General features: G+C 40.5%; 2 protein-coding genes and 1 long non-coding RNA gene across 6 annotated transcripts in view; 1 reads left to right on the top strand and 2 right to left on the bottom strand.

The window, feature by feature from the left end:
- Positions 1-16,433, bottom strand: part of LOC307042772 (inactive pancreatic lipase-related protein 1-like) — a 64,529-nt gene that overhangs the window by 30,135 nt on the left and 17,961 nt on the right. The gene's annotated exons all lie outside the window — the stretch shown is intronic.
- Positions 5,206-10,514, top strand: LOC307042773 (uncharacterized protein). 4 transcript variants are annotated; one of them, XM_079686859.1, is made up of 6 exons: positions 5,206-5,744; positions 6,767-6,812; positions 6,994-7,085; positions 7,979-8,089; positions 8,349-8,625; positions 9,457-10,514. In XM_079686859.1, exons 2-6 carry the CDS (start codon positions 6,774-6,776, stop codon positions 9,664-9,666), a joined length of 729 nt encoding a protein of 242 aa, XP_079542985.1. In that variant the 5' UTR covers positions 5,206-5,744; positions 6,767-6,773; the 3' UTR covers positions 9,667-10,514. The 4 variants fall into 4 exon arrangements, with proteins under 4 accessions (XP_079542985.1, XP_079542986.1, XP_079542987.1 ...); XM_079686860.1 differs by lacking the exon at positions 6,767-6,812; XM_079686861.1 differs by lacking the exon at positions 7,979-8,089.
- Positions 10,516-12,096, bottom strand: LOC307042776. Its single transcript, XR_013809240.1, has 2 exons — positions 11,544-12,096; positions 10,516-11,213 (listed from the first exon to the last, which is right to left on the bottom strand). It is a non-coding gene; the product is annotated as an uncharacterized lncRNA (long non-coding RNA).

Raw genomic sequence — 16,433 nt, 5'->3', positions numbered from 1 at the left:
GGATTGATGGCAAAGGGAGAGGGACTTAAGTGAGAGTGAAAACACAAGGTAAGTTTAAAATAGGTCAGCAATTTCCCATCCTATAGGTTGCTAGATGTATCTAACCATTTCTCCTGTCTCCCTCTCTCAGCAAAAGAACCCCAGGGGGATTCAATGGAGCCTGAAGACCTGCAATGAGACCCTCACCACTGAGTCTCACCTCCCAGAGTTCTGCAAGCCTCTCCCTGTTCCTGATTTTGATTAAACATACGTTAAGCTTCCCAATGGTGTGGTCTTTGTTTTGTGAAAAATATGATTACCTCACATATTGTGTTGCTGTTGTTGTCTTTTGTGATAGTTAAATTGCTCCTGCTGACTTGAGCCAGCCATTCTTTCCTCTTCTCTGTGTCAGTGGGGAAACCGTACATTCATACTCCTTTCTCTGAGCGCTTGGAGCATCCCCAGGAAGCACAGCAAACCATGGGGGAGACTATATGCCAGGACAACATGAAGGAAAAGGCACAGACAAACTGCATGCATGCTATTCAATGTTTATTGAATTCCATGTATTTACATCCGTGTTCCTAAAACAACAGATTTAACATCATCATCATGCTGCTGCTGCTAGTCCTTTGACTCATTGTGCTGTCAGTTGACAATCATTGATAGGCGCCTGTTGGTCTCCTGTCCTACGGGCAAAAACTGTGGCTCTTCAAAATATTGACAAAAAGGCGGGAAAATAAGGGTAGGCTCCAAGCCACTGCAAGCACACACACACAGCAGCAGCAGCCCTCTACTTGCTACAAACTTATGAAAAGGTTCAACTATGCACACGTCATAAAACTTCATCTCAGCTTGCACAGCACGCTCACAGGTATAGATTGCGCAATAATTTATGGTTATTGGTGAAGTGCAGGTATATTGTCATTCAAGAGAGAATACGATGCGTAGTTCTTTTGGAGAACATATTTTTCTTTTAACCTATTTACCTCTTTAACATAAATAATACTCATTACATTGACACATGCATTATTTGTGATTAAAATAATGATTGTTGGTAATGTATTAGCGACCCCCACAGATGTATGATGGATTTCACTGCCTTCCTAGGAGCTCAGACCCCTCCTTATGGGAGTATTGCCAACTCCATAGTAAGGAAAGTAGCTATTGGCTATCACCAGAAGTCCCTAAATGACGTCATCGCCTAATTTGCATATCATGTATTGGCGGCTGTAGGACAGCATGGGAGAGAGGAGTAAAGAAAAACGTTCAAGGAGTAAATCCAGACGACAGTAGATCAGAAATGTTTCCATTAGAAAAAGTAGAAAGTAGTTTTAATAGTTTGTAGTAGAAATCTCCCTTAAAATAAAGGCAGTATGCAGGGACGTCGGAACTATTTTCTGGGGGGGGGGTGCGGGATTTTTGCTGGGAGGGTCGGGGGGGAAACTCACACTATCAATGATTAACGAACTCGACACGTAGGCCTAATAGCCTAGGCCTATACATAACAGATATAGGCTACATAAACACACGCAGCATCTTAATTGTTACGAAAATGTATGAAACAAAATGAATTAATGAATTAATCAAGCCTTTATTAAGGAACATACTGTAGCCTAATAGGCGATAACATAGGCCTACAGCATTCAGAAAATCAACAGAATAATACAGCCTTTACGAACATAGGCCTAATGGAACATTCAGAAAAATAACGGTTTACTTTGCGCTCGTAAGGGCTTTTAAACTGTTCCAAAAGTAGACCTTCTCTCTGTTGTTCTGCTGATAAATTCTTTAAGCAGGGTCGAGACATCGCATTCATCGAGAAGGTCGCTATGCGCATTCATAATGGCCAAATGAGTGAGTCTCTCCTGCTTAATAGTATTGCGCAGCCACGTTTTCAACCTGCGCAACGCCGAGAACGAGCGCTCGGATGCCGCGACAGAAATGGGCAGAGCCAGACAGAGCTTTATGAGCCTCTCCGCTTCCGACAGCATGGAGCGGGATTGGGGCTGCAAGGTGTGCAGAATGGCCAATACATCCTGAATGGTTTTCACTTCTCGCCCCCTACACACGTCGCTCAGGATGTCCAGCTCAAGGCTTAGCTGCTCTCTTGAAAAGGAAGTCAGTTCCAGGGAACCCACATCCACTCGTTTCCCTTGGGCCGCCTGTAGAACTGCCTGCTCTCGCCCTGCAGCTACGCGGAGTCCTTCCTGGTCAAAGCGCCGCTCCACCTCTGTGCGCACCAAGTCCAGGGCCTCAAACAATTCCCTCTTCCACAGGCTTGGATATTCTTTAATAGTTAAATATAACAGTTAAACAACAACCAACAAATAGTTTCCATATGGGCTGCCTATTTAAGCTGGGTGGGTCAACCTTAAATTTTCAATTTAAATTCAAATTATGAATATGGTTTGTTATGAAAGTAGGCCTATACGTTATTTAGTCAGTTGATACCGTTGTAATGAATTATTAATTGCAGGCTAATTTCGCAAATAAGCGTACATGGATGTAGTACATTATTATGAACTATGATATAGTTTTCTATGGATAGATCAAATCTGTCCACAAATGCTGGAGAGCACGCTCTGTGTGCGTATTTGTTGCATTCTTTCAACATTACAGACCGATGAGCTTTATGATTAATTTTAAAATACTGTTGGCATTATTTATTTATTTATTTAGGCCTATTTATTTACCCTCGTTCTCCAACTCCCGTTCCTCCTCCTCCGCTGTATGGCGAAAACGCGCTGGGGTCTTGCTGGTGCGCACTGGATGAGGAGGCTTCAAGTTGTAGCGCTCTGTGTATTGTTTGGTCTTGGCCACAAGGTCAGCGAAGGTGTCATCTTGTCTGAGTGTGTTCAGTCGCTGGCAAAGAAGTTTGGCAGCTTCCATTGATCCAAGGGCTGTGACTTTGGTGCCTTGCAGTGACCGAGCCACGGATTCACATGGCGTAAACATGGTAACGCAGGCAAACAAACCAAAGACTGTGCGCGTAGTGGTGCCCTTTTTGAGCAATCCTGCCACTTTGGCACGCGTCTCCCCCTTGACAATCCTGTCACTCTCCAAGGTCCTAAATGTCTGCAGCATCTCTCCATAGCATGCCAGCAACCGTGACAGTGCCACAACTCTGACGCACCACCGAGTTGGGCACAGGGCAAGCAGGTTGATCACTTCTCCACATCCAAAAAGAGACTGGTATAACGTTTTTCTCTTTGCTGAATCATTAATCACAACTGTGACTTCCCGAACAAAGTTCAGTGTATCGGCAACAAGGCGCACTTCTTTTGCCACTTCTTGCAACACTAAATCCAGAGAGTGGTTTGCGCAGTGGACAAACAAGGAGTCAGGACATGTTTCCTTTAATCTTGCCTGCACTCCCTTGAACCTCCCTGACATGTTGCTGGCTCCATCAAAACAGTAGCCTTTCAGCTTCTCCAGCGGCAGATTTAGCCGAACAAGGACATCTTTAATGCACAGAAAAAGCATCTCGGCGGTTGTGTCTGGAGCGTTGTAAAAGCCCAGAAAGAAATTCTGGACTTCAAGATTGTCATCTGCAAATTGTATACTGCATGAGAACTGTTCTTTTCCACTGACGTCGGTGGTCCCATCAGCAGTTAAGCCGAAAAAAGGACTTTCGGATGCTTTGGCTCCGATTTTCCTCTGGATGTCATGGGCAAACAGCTCCAGAACTTCATTCTGGATGCTGCCCGACATCCAATTGTCCCTCCTCTTCATCCAGTTTTGCAGGTCAGGATCAGCGCGTACCCTCTCGACCACTAGCTGCCACAACACCCCATCCCGATTTGCAGCTCCTCTCAGAGGGAGTCCCTGGCGCCCCAGGAATCTCACGCTGCTGAAAACGAGCTCCAGCATTTTCCGGGCTGTTATTTGTTCTTTAGCAGCAGCCTCAGACAAAAGCGCATTAATTGGCGTAGTTTTCAATGCAGCCAATCTTTGAGTCGCATCTAAATGAATGCGCGTTTTCTCGTGGTCTCTGATTTTCTCCTTTGCTTTTCTCCAGTTTGAAAAGCCCGTATCTTTCAAAAACGGACTGTCAGCTTGTTCTGACCCGACCAACTTGCGCTTGACAGCTGACCTGCACACACCACACACAATGCCATCACTGACCGCGATGTATTCCAGCCACGGCCACTCTCTGAACCAGGCGGCCTTGCAGGAACGAGTGAAGTTCTCACCCAACTTCTTGGCAGGAAAATTGTAATCCTGTGGTGGTTTGCATGATATTGCCTCTTCTTGGCTAGCACCGGGTGCTGGTGGTGGCGCTGGGGAGGGAGGACGAGGCCGAGGGCCGCCGGGCCCTTCGGCTGCCTGCTGCTGCTGTCCGGTTGCTGGCACACAGCCTCTAGGTGTCTCTCTCGGACGTTTAGCTGGGTCAGGCGGATTTGTAAAAAAATCTGAAATTCGTTTTTGAGACATAGGCTAGTTCTAGCTGGCGTAGTTGAACTCAAATCATGTAGCCTATGCATATGCTAAAAACAAATGAGAGCCGCGAACACAGCAAACATAAAAAAAATTCCCGCTACTTTTTTTTTTTTTTTTTTACACATAGGCCAACGTCACAGTGAGCTGTCAGATGCAGTCTGCATAGCAACAGCTATGCCATGCCAGCCAGGCTGCTGTATTGAGCCAGGCAGGGTGCATATCACATCAAAAGATCTGTATTAAGAAATACATGTAAGTCAGACAAATTGAGTTTAAATTCAGAATCTTTATTTTTATTTTTTTAACGTAGGCTAATCCTGTGATTCCTGAGGCTGCCGCACCCCCCGCACCCCTAGTTCCGACGTCTATGGCAGTATGCCCGTGTGTCATCTCCAATAAATGGCTTCAACCATCGTTTAAACTCGGGGTTTGATTCCCACTCCTCTCTGTACTTTTGTGATTACAGTTTAGACTGTGACATGATGACCTACGTGGATGATTAGCTTGAGAGGCACACACACAGTGGACGAGGTGATTAAGTGACTGAGGCAAAGGCAGTTATTTAATATAGTGTGACAGTGAAGAAACATTTACATTTAAATCCCGCTCAAAACCAGGACGGCTTGGCGGTTGGCGCATGCGCAATTAATTTGCAGTCTCGACGCGGGAGGGTGTAGCTGTCTCCTCTCTGCTCTGACTGCAGCTAAGCTGTTGCGAGTGGCAACTGTCTGAGCGCCTGTGAGTACTATGGGAGGGCAAAGGGTATGGAATCAAATTAGGGTCAATAATATTCACAAATTATTTCACAGTCTGCAGTTGTATATCACCTGTTGTGCGCATGTGAAAAGATTTTGTGCATGTGTAAAAAAGTTTTGTGCACACAGATATAATTTGCTCGTGTAAAAACATTTTGCAGCTGTAGAAATATTTTGTGCGTGTGTGAAAAGTTTTTGCAGATATAATTTGCACGTGTAAAAAAGTTTTGCAGGTGTAGAAATATTTTGTGCAAGGATATTTACAACAGTGAGGTTTCACAAAGTCTGAGATACGGACACACAAATTTCCTATCTGTGTGTGCGAACCTGAAGTTACAAGCTACAAGCTGCTATTTACGAGTACGAATTTTGACCCTGTTTTTACGCCTGAGTATGCTAGCCAATCAGCACGTTGCCCACTGACTAGCCAATCGGGACGTAGCCCACTGACCATCCAATCATAGGACACAAGGTTCTAACGCGTTCGTTTTGCTGACCTGCGCCACTTGGAGCGTGCTTGCGGGAGTCAACATGGAGGAGCCCGAGGCGAACTCTTGTGGGACACAGGTGGGTTAATTACATGCTACCACGGAACATGCCACTACAGTTTTAATTAACTAACGTTACATCGTAATTAACTAAATATATCAAGACAGCTGTGCGTGCATCCCTGAGTTACTTATATTTTATATTTAACGCTAGCTAGTTGATGTGGTCTTTGCTATTGTCTTAGCTAGCTACAGTCTGTTGGCTAAATTAACGTTTGTTGTTGTTGTGCCGTTTGAATGAGTAACGTTAATGTTAAAGAAATTAATGCAACACTTTTGTCGGGTGCTTCCTGACATAATGCCCCGGGCATTTAATATGGAGAGGAAGGTAACGTTAGTTAGCCAAAGGTCGAAAAGGTTCAGTTTCCAATCCGACTTGTGTTCACGTCAGCTGGAAAATAAGTGAACAGAAAAGGAACGGTAAAGTGGGCTAACCATACGATCTTCATAATCAATAATAAATAACTGTATGGCCTACTCAACACAAATGCTCCTTACAACCCGCTGCAATAGACGATGAGCGATTCATGTTTTCTTAAAAATCAATCAATCATATTATTATTATTATTATTATCAATCTAATTATTTTATTTGTTTAAATATAATTGTATATTTTTTTCATATACTCTACAGTCCATGCATTATACTTTTTTGCATGAAAAGGGCAGAACTTCAAAAGCTTTAACCTGAAACACATGCCTCACTGCTCGAGTTCAGGCCAAAATTAGCCTTACTTCATTCATTTAAAAGACCAATCAGCAATATTTAGGACACAAATAACATATTTATAACAATAAATGCTCTTCCTCAGCTTTGTTTTATATAATGTAAACACAAGCAGTATTGTAGCCAAAGATAAACATTTCACTATACATTGTGCGGGTCATCTTATGTAGGCGCCGATCACATCATGTTATTCAGCACAACACCACAAAAAGGGGTCTGGCGATGGACACGAAGATTATTTCAATCATCAAAGGACTTGGTGGGACAAGATGTGGTGTGGATACATCAAGCAATTAATACCTTTTTATTTTGCAGATATGGTATGGTAATATTTGGTAGAATTGATGGATTTTCAAGAAAGGTTAGTGCTTCCTGGAGTTTATTTTACAATTGACCAAAAGTGAATTGATATTAAATGCCATTTTTTAAAGTTAATTATCACGCACATACAGTATGGGGTCAGTATTTAATTCATTAATAGGTTATTTGAGTACTGTGTTTCTGTGGTGCTTACTTTTTCCTTTCTATAAATGCTCTCATAGATCATGTACCTACAAGTAGCCAATAACAACAAGGCTTCAACAGCTCTGCAGTTCTTCCTTGAGGCTGTGGACAAACACGGATTTCCATCCAGGTAACAGGCTATTTCTTGTTTTGTGTGTGTTTTTTTTTACATGTAAACATTGGATTATTGGAAATAGTGAATATGAAGAAAAATGTCAGGTGCACTTGATACAGTTAAAAGAACACTGATTTGTATCAGTCTAGGCCATTTTATAAAAATAAGGTAGACTTTTGTCACGGCAGCCGTATTGACATGAACTAGCAGGTAAATACAGGTTAAATTAATTAAGTTGATATAAGGTTCCATTCTATTTAGTGCAGTAGAGCCTTTCCAGTGAGCCAACATGCACAATAGCAGCACCCTGACTGTTTGATCTGAATGGAACAGAACATTAATTAGTATCACTGGTAACACCTGTGTTTACCCTACTATTTTATGTCAAAATGGCTGCTTTTCAAAAAGGTCTATAGGCCTACATGATCAACAGATTTTTCACTAAGTTTTACAAGAAAAGTTGTAAATTGATAGTTGGGGATATAGTGCCTATTAAGCAAAGGCCCAGGAAGCCCTAGCACCCCCTATATGTCATTTCTGAAACAACACTTTACCAGTGATGACACTTATGGGGATGGCCTTAGAATGAGATTGGATTATTCATTCCTTGTTTATATTACTTTACATGACCTCATGACATATTCCCAATATTATGTGTAGGTCTTTCCAGTGATGTGCCCATAAAGAATGTTTCAGTCTCATACTAAAACCTCTTGTTTCTGTGGTAACAAAATCTTTAAAACTGCTGGTTCCCTGGGGGATTAGCCAGGAGCCAATAGTGAAGCTTGTTAAATGGCTATAGCTGTACTTAGAAAACTGGAGATACAGCCAGCTCTAAGAGTACAGAGATTCAAATTTCACATTGTCAAATTACTTAACATGGTATCTGTATGGTTGTACATGTCAAGGGTCAGAGGAGACCAAGGTGTGGAAAATGTGGACATTGCCAGACATATGTTTGACGTTCGTGGGTGCAGCAGGGGAAGCATCATCTCAGGGAAAAGTGTTAATAATCAAAGGTAATATCAGTGTATGGTTGTAGCTTCTGTCATAAAGCTTTCTTTGGTCAAAATATCTTTTGCTAGTGTATCGCTTAATAGTGACGTGCTGCCATTAATTATGGTGCTAAAAGTTGTTGCTGAGATTAATGTACATATTAGTGTTATTAGGGATGGGGAAAAATCCATTGAGTTACTATTTGCATTTTTTGCAACGTAAAGGTGTGATAATTGTTTACGGACTGCATTTATTCATTTATTTTTGTCAACTGTCTTTCAGGATAGAGCGCCTGTGGCGTGACGTGTGGAATGTCGTGTCAAGTATTTATTACGATCTGCTCCACAGCCTAGAGGAGGATGGCCTGCTCGACCCAGCAAATTGCACACACCTTTTCTGTGCTCAGTATGTCTTTCTGCCCCGAATTCAGGAAGATCTTGACACATTCACAGTTGGCTGGAATAACCATTCACTCCAAACAGAACGTAACCTCACTCCTAACCAGCTGTGGGAAATCGGGAAGAGTCAGAGCCCTGTCAGCCCTCCTGACAACTTCGAGGTAAAGGGGAAAAACTGTTTTGTAGTTCTGTGTTTTATTCACCATTGTGGAGGAAGCCAATGTTAGCACACCTTGCTTTCTTTTAGAAGTCATAACAATGTTAGTATTTGGTTATATGTTTATTTGACAAAATCCTTACACTGTTCTTAATATTATAATGAAAATGCAACACACGGGAACTGGAATTTAGCCTACCAGGACCACTGTGTTTCACTTTACCAGGCATCTTCCAATAGTACACAGCAATAACCATATGCATAATCAGGCTACAGCAGAATTACAATTTGTGTCAAAGCCAACAATGGGCTATGCAACACAATGTAACATTGAGTTTCAGTTGCATAGAATAGTTTTGTTGATATACAAAGACATAGGCCACAATCCGAAAAATGTAAAACTAATGAAAACAACTACTGTTGTTATTTTTCTTTGAATTTGTAGGCCTCAAAAAGAATATTGCAGGAAAAAAAGATGCTGACTTCTTTCACTGGTAAATTAACACCTGAAAACTGCAATGAATATGCAGTGCACTAGTCTATTTAGTCTGTACAAGGATAACATTTAAACTAAATAAATGGCTTAATAAATTACAGTTCAGTAATGCATGTCAAGTGATTGAAATCTAGTTTAGTGTTCATGTCAAGATTGACAAAACAACAATTTAATCAGTGGGGTGGAAATAATTTAATAATAAATAATGGACTGTATTAGTAATTTAGAATTTGTATTTGTTGGGAGCCAAATGATTTCTAGAAAAGGTTCCTGACCACTGTTTTAGGGTGTCATCCCATGTAATTATTTTTAACTAACCCGATTACTTTTTTATTTCAGGGGATCCATTTTCCAGATGTGGAAATTGCAGACATGGATCAAATTGGAGTACAGGTTCCTGAACTGGCATCTCGCCTGGGCATCGAAGAACTGGAAGGACTGAATCAACTTTTTAATCCTACTGCTCCTTCATTGTGTTTTGGGGCAGACATCTATAGTGCTGTAGTTCACTACATAGAGGGTGTCCTTGAATCAAGTCAGGAAGCATAAGGCATAATGCATACTAACTTTCAGCAGTGGAAGAAGTATTCAGTAATTAGTTGCATTTAAATCCTTTATATCCTGTTGGCTAGTTTAATCTCCATCAATGCATCATATTCTATAAGATCATCATGTGTTTGTATCTTTGTCTCTGTCCTGTGAAAACCACGTATCTCTACAAAGTCAGAAAAACAGCCTGTTTTCAGCTTTGTGACGACGGCTTTTCAAGCTGATCCAAGAGGCTTTTTAAAGAGTTTATTTAGCTGAAGAAGAATTTAAGTAACACTTCATCCTTCAGTTGATCACAAACATTCAACACCAACACATCTGGAGATACGTGGTACTTTTGTGGGGGTGGTTGGGTAGAGGATGATGGAATATATATATATATATATATATATATATAGGGCATGACTGTTATATTCTCATTTTGAAAAGGGAAAATAAATGTATTTCAATTTTAGAGGCCTACTTTATTTGTAGTAACCTGAAATGTTACTCTTAGAATAACATGGCTTTCCACTAGCTAATGCAGTTCCTTGTTACATGAAAGATACTACAGTAGTAGTATAATGTTCTATTTTAGAACTCACAATAATGTCCCTACCTTTCATCCTGACATTGACTTCTGTTCATTCCGCTACGACTTGAAAAAATCATTTTCAGAGACTTCAACCTGCATTCAAAATAGTCCCCGGGGAAATGTTTACACAGCAAATGATCAGTTCTGTGGTTTATGAATGGAAATTACTTTTTTAGCCGCAGAACATTTTAAGGTATATAATATAATAATTCACATTTTGATTGTTGTGAAAAATGTAAAATGTGGGTAAATTGAAATGAAGCAAACATCCAAAGTCACTGGTCAATGGTTTATTTCTTAGAATCTTTGGATACAAGAGCTGTAGGATTCAAGTAAATACATCAGCAATAACAAGTACTGTAATAGACCATTTTCTAAATATTGACTCTATTAACAGAATGAATGATGCCATTGGTTACAACTACCTGAACCAGGTGCCAGAACTACATATGGCACAATCCAAACAGCCCTTCCAACAAAATGCAGTACAAAAAGAGTACCAGGCAAAGGTTATAGTATCTGTCACAAAATGTCATGTTCAAGTTCAATTTTGAGCTGACCACTGGAACAAATGAAGTAGTAATAATCTCAAAAGGTTTCGTTTCTGTGAGTCGATATTCTTAAAATGGAGATCTCTTTTCAGGTAAAAGAATACCAAAGACAAAATCCCTTTTTACACCAATGAACAAAAGCAGAAGCTCCATAACACTGAAACAATGTTTTTTTTGCAACAGAATCATACTGATGAGCAGTATCTAAACTAGACCAAAGCCTGTAACATAGGTTGCAATGCAGCTCTCCACATGCTTGGAAAAGTCCTCATAGTTTTGGAAGTGCCCAGGTACATGCAATGTGCCAAAACATGTGGAAGACTTCAGGTACGCCCCCTTCACAACTCGGACCTTCAAGGTGTCTGTAGGGATTTCCCACCCTACCCAGAATTTTGTCAGCTGTTCGAGTTGGGATGGAGAGGCTGCATTCAAAGACAACAAGAGGTTGTGGAAATACATCAAATAAATGACATTTGCGTTTTTAAAGATGAGCTGTATTTTACTGCTTTACCATGTTGTTTTATAAATAGGTAAATGGAAATACTTTGTTGGGATAGTACTGAGCCCAAAAAAGGAGGGTGGCACAAAGTAGTATTAGCAAAGACCACATCAACTAGCTAGCGTTAAATATACAATTTAAGTAACTCCGGGATGCACGCACAGCTGTCTTGATATATTTAGTTAATTACGATGTAACGTCAGTTAATTAAAACTGTAGTGGCATGTTCCGTGGTAGCATGTAATTAACCCACCTGTGTCCCACAAGAGTTCGCCTCGGGCTCCTCCATGTTGACTCCCGCAAGCACGCTCCAAGTGGCGCAGGTCAGCAAAACGAACGCGTTAGAACCTTGTGTCCTATGATTGGATGGTCAGTGGGCTACGTCCCGATTGGCTAGTCAGTGGGCAACGTGCTGATTGGCTAGCATACTCAGGCGTAAAAACAGGGTCAAAATTCGTACTCGTAAATAGCAGCTTGTAGCTTGTAACTTCAGGTTCGCACACACAGATAGGAAATTTGTGTGTCCGTATCTCAGACTTTGTGAAACCTCACTGTTGTAAATATCCTTGCACAAAATATTTCTACACCTGCAAAACTTTTTTACACGTGCAAATTATATCTGCAAAAACTTTTCACACACGCACAAAATATTTCTACAGCTGCAACATGTTTTTACACGAGCAAATTATATCTGTGTGCACAAAACTTTTTTACACATGCACAAAATCTTTTCACATGCGCACAACAGGTGATATACAACTGCAGACTGTGAAATAATTTGTGAATATTATTGACCCTAATTTGATTCCATAGAGGGTTCGGAAAACCGCCGAATTTAACGAGAAAGTCGCCAAGTTGGCAACAGCTCCACACAACTAGGTTTCTGCAGAAACTCAGAAGACGTTTCAGAACGTCTTTCTTCTATCTCCGCTGCTGCGTAATGACGTCACCGTTTACGTCGCTGATTTTCTCATCAACGGCGCTCACAACAACAACAACAACAACAACAACAACAGTGAGGGACTGCTTCGGCTCGATGATCGTGTTACTTTTAATCATACGAAGCCAGATTAAATTAAATAACGACTACTCCAACCTTATACTTTTCTCCAGAGTGCCATGGTTCATTGTGTATTAATGTTTTTCAGCGGTATTTACCGACCGTTTATTCTCCCGACAGCGGCCGCTGTAAAGTATTCAGTGTCTGACTGTCACACAAGCAGCTGATACATATCCCCAATTCCACAACGCTGTCATGAAAGTTTCTCTGGTAGAAAATGGGTGATGTTAGCATAGCAACTGAAGCTAAACAGACTATCTTGACTACTTGGTGCTATCCTATTGTGGCATAAGCCGTTTTCTACAGGCACATTTTACCGGCGTATTTTTCTTCATGATTCTACTTGTGATAGTCGGACATGACAACCTGTGCAGCCCATGTATTGATTCAATCCGATAGCTGCTATAATACAAAAAAAAACGTCTGCCTCCTCTCCAATGATCAATAACAGCGGTGTGAAGCGGTGTACAGTTTAGTAGTATGGCTTCTCCCCCATTCCCGGCAAGAGTGACAGGCCGTCACTAGCGTCATATGATGCTCTCCAGTTGATTTGACATATGACACTGACAGAGACAGAAGGAGAATCAGATGCAAAGAGGCTGCAACCACTACGGTAGGTACGGTACGCTTGATAGATTATGAGTATTATCAGGTTTTTATGCATGTGTTTCATCCAGTCGTGTAATGACAGCAAACTAATTTTAATAGGTGAGCTGACAGTTTTCGTTTGACTTTATCTTAATAATTTCACAACCGAAATTAGGTATCTCCTATTTAATAGCTTATGTTATGAATATTCTAAGGTTTTATGCATGTGTTTCATCCAGTTGTGTAATGACAGCAAACTCATTTTAATAGGTGAGCTGACAGTTTTCTTTTTACTTTATCTTAATTATTTCACCGCCAAAGTTAGGTATCTCCTATTTGCTACGGTTTTAGTTTAAGTTAACAACTGGAGCAAATTAATAAAGCTGCTGGATCTATCAGGTTTTATGCAGTGTTGTATGACAATATTCGATTTAACTGATTTAGGTAACGTTTAATGCAGGGATAAGGGGCCGTACAAATGCAAGGGTTTTTTAGCGCATCCGCCGCTCTTTTGCAGATGTTTGAGCGCAATGAGGCGCGCAAGTTTTTTTTTTAGCTTGTGCGGTGCCGCTCTTTTCTCTGTTTGAGCCTTGAGCGCAATGAGACAGACGCGCAAGATTTTTTTTAGCGCGTGCCGTGCAGCTCTTTTGTGGATGCTTGTAATGAGGCAGACGTGGCTTAGCATTGCTAAGCGACCATATCAAGCTAACTGCAGCTTCAGCTCTTTTTCAAAGTGTGGTATTTTTAAGGTTTCATTCAAATATTGTCCGTGGACTGTGTTTTACCCATAGGTTTTACCTAAATAACGCTTTGTATGTGTTTGTGTCTGTGTGTGCAGGAGATCATCACTTAATACAGGAACAGAGGATATTAACTACAGGTAAACACTACAATTACTATACACACTAGGGCAGGGGTCTGCAACCTTTTTGACCAAAAGAGCCATTTTGCTCCTTTTTCCCAAAAATGTTTTTGTCTGGAGCCGCAAAACATATTTCATAGCTTGATAGCTAATACAGTTGTATTTATTGTTATATCAGACAAAAACTACAGTTTTTTGCATTTATTAGGCTATTTATTACATTATATAACACTTTTAACCTCTAATAAGAAACAAAGAACTCCTAAAAGGATAATTAAAAATAATACACAGGCCTACTTTAAAATAAATTAAACACAGCACTTGGGGAGTCCTCTGCACATTTGAAGGAAAAACAAATATTATTAAAATGGGCCCACTTTGAAATAAATAAAACAGATAGCTGCACCCTAAAAATAGTTAAAGGTAGGGTACAGTAGTTAAGAATGGAGAAACCAGCTCGAGTGCGCTAGAATTTGGAAATACACAACCGGAAAAAATATGAATCTTCCTTCAGACTTTCTTACAGAGTCCCTCCTCCAACACACACGAACGCGCATCATCAATGAGGCCACGAGATAAATGTGTGCACAGATGGAAGGCTGACAGGCTGACAGGCAGGTAGGCCATCCAGTTATTTTAGCCGGGCCGGCTAAAATGATTGGTCGTGCTTTTTACAGCGCTACGGCTTCCAGAGATTACTTTTTGTATGTATTTATTGTCAACGCATTTAATATATTCATTGCTATCGGGACGTTAAGAGCATTCCATGGAATATAACAAAAAGTGTTTTCTGAAATAAATTACATATCCCATTGAATTATGACGGAAGATTGTCAGCTGTCTTCCTCTCCCTTGTTGTTCCTCGATACGTAAAGGCTGCAACACCGTTGACAACTTCTCTCTCTACATATCAAACATACCGGTAAACCAGCATCGTTTGCTTTGAAAGCATATAACTCAGTCCACACAGAATTAAATCCTGTGTTCCTCCGGTACTTTACTTTGATTTATCCATAGTTCGCTCATCGAGCCGGGGGTCAGGTTATTCACCCGGAGGAAAAGGCGCTCGGCCGCTCGCGCGGGACCGTAGCAGGATGTGACGCATATTTAAGTTGACCTAATTAAAACCGTTTTGTTTTTTATTTATGTGTCACAGTATCACCTCAAAATACGAAACATTTTCAACCATGCAACAAAATATAAATAGTCCTACAAATACTTTTATTTTATTTCCTTCTTATTTTTGTCTAAACTCAAGAGAGCCAGAGCAGAGGGCTTAAAGGGCTGCATGCGGCCCGTTGGCCGCGGGTTGCCGACCCCTGCACTAGGGGATCATGAGATAAGTCATACATGTTAAAACAGTGCAATATAAACATTTTTGATTTGTAATGAGACTAGGCTATACAGGATTAATTATTTTTGGCATGAAGTTCATTGTGTGACTAATTCTCCAACTTTGAATTTCAGATTTCCAAGTTGTTGGGGAGTGGCCAGATTCATCGATGAAAGCCAGCGGCTCAAAAGTACAGTAAGTATCCTTCACGTCTCCAAATAAGTCAAAGATTAAATGAGTAGGATTTGTCAGTTAAGGTGAATACAGGTGAATAGGGTATTTTGTTTAACTTAAAGATATCAGCAAGACATTTCTCCAATTAATTACTTGCAATAAGGCAATTGTTTTTTGTATTACAAGTTTTCTGAAATAGTTTGTTTAAATATACAAATGATGAAATATGTGCATATTTTAACACATTTCAAGAACACTTTTCTGAATATTGGATAAAGCCAGGTTCAAAATTCTTGTTTTTTTTTGTTTTTAGGTATAACATGTTATATAATTCAGGCTATGAATGATGTATGAAAAAACTCTTCTGTAAAAGCCTTCAGAATATTGATAGGAATATAACTTGAAAGTTTGGTGTATGTAAGTGTACATTAAAGCATGGAGACATGTCAAAGTAGATACACTACATACTGATACACACCTGAACATCAGCAGGACAGGGATCTTTAAAGTAGAGACACTATATACTGATACACACCTGAACATCAGCAGCAGAGGACTCTTTAAAGTAGAGACACTACATACTGATATACACTTGAACATCAGCAGGAGAGGACTCTTTAAAGTAGAGACACTACATACTGATATACACCTGAACATCAGCAGGAGAGGACTCTTTAAAGTAGAGACACTACATACTGATATACACCTGAACATCAGCAGGAGAGGACTCTTTAAAGTAGAGACACTACATACTGATATACACCTGGACATCAGCAGGAGGGGACTCTTTAAAGTAGAGACACTACATACTGATATACACCTGAACATCAGCAGGAGAGGACTCTTTAAAGTAGAGACACTACATACTGATATACACCTGAACATCAGCAGGAGAGAACTCTTTAAAGTAGAGACACTACATACTGATATACACCTGAACATCAGCAGGAGAGGACTCTTTAAAGTAGAGACACTACATACTGATATACACCTGAACATCAGCAGGAGAGGACTCTTTAAAGCAGAGACACTACATACTGATATACACCTGAACATCAGCAGCAGAGGACTCTTTAAAGAAGATGCACTGAAATTCTTTGTTTTGTTTACACCAGTAGATGAACTC

The sequence above is a fragment of the Notothenia rossii genome (genome assembly GCF_949606895.1).
Source record: "Notothenia rossii genome assembly, chromosome: 6".
Classification (NCBI taxonomy): Eukaryota; Metazoa; Chordata; class Actinopteri; order Perciformes; family Nototheniidae; genus Notothenia; species Notothenia rossii.
Note: the sequence above shows the minus strand (reverse complement) of the source record. Positions and strands in the feature narration are given on the sequence as shown.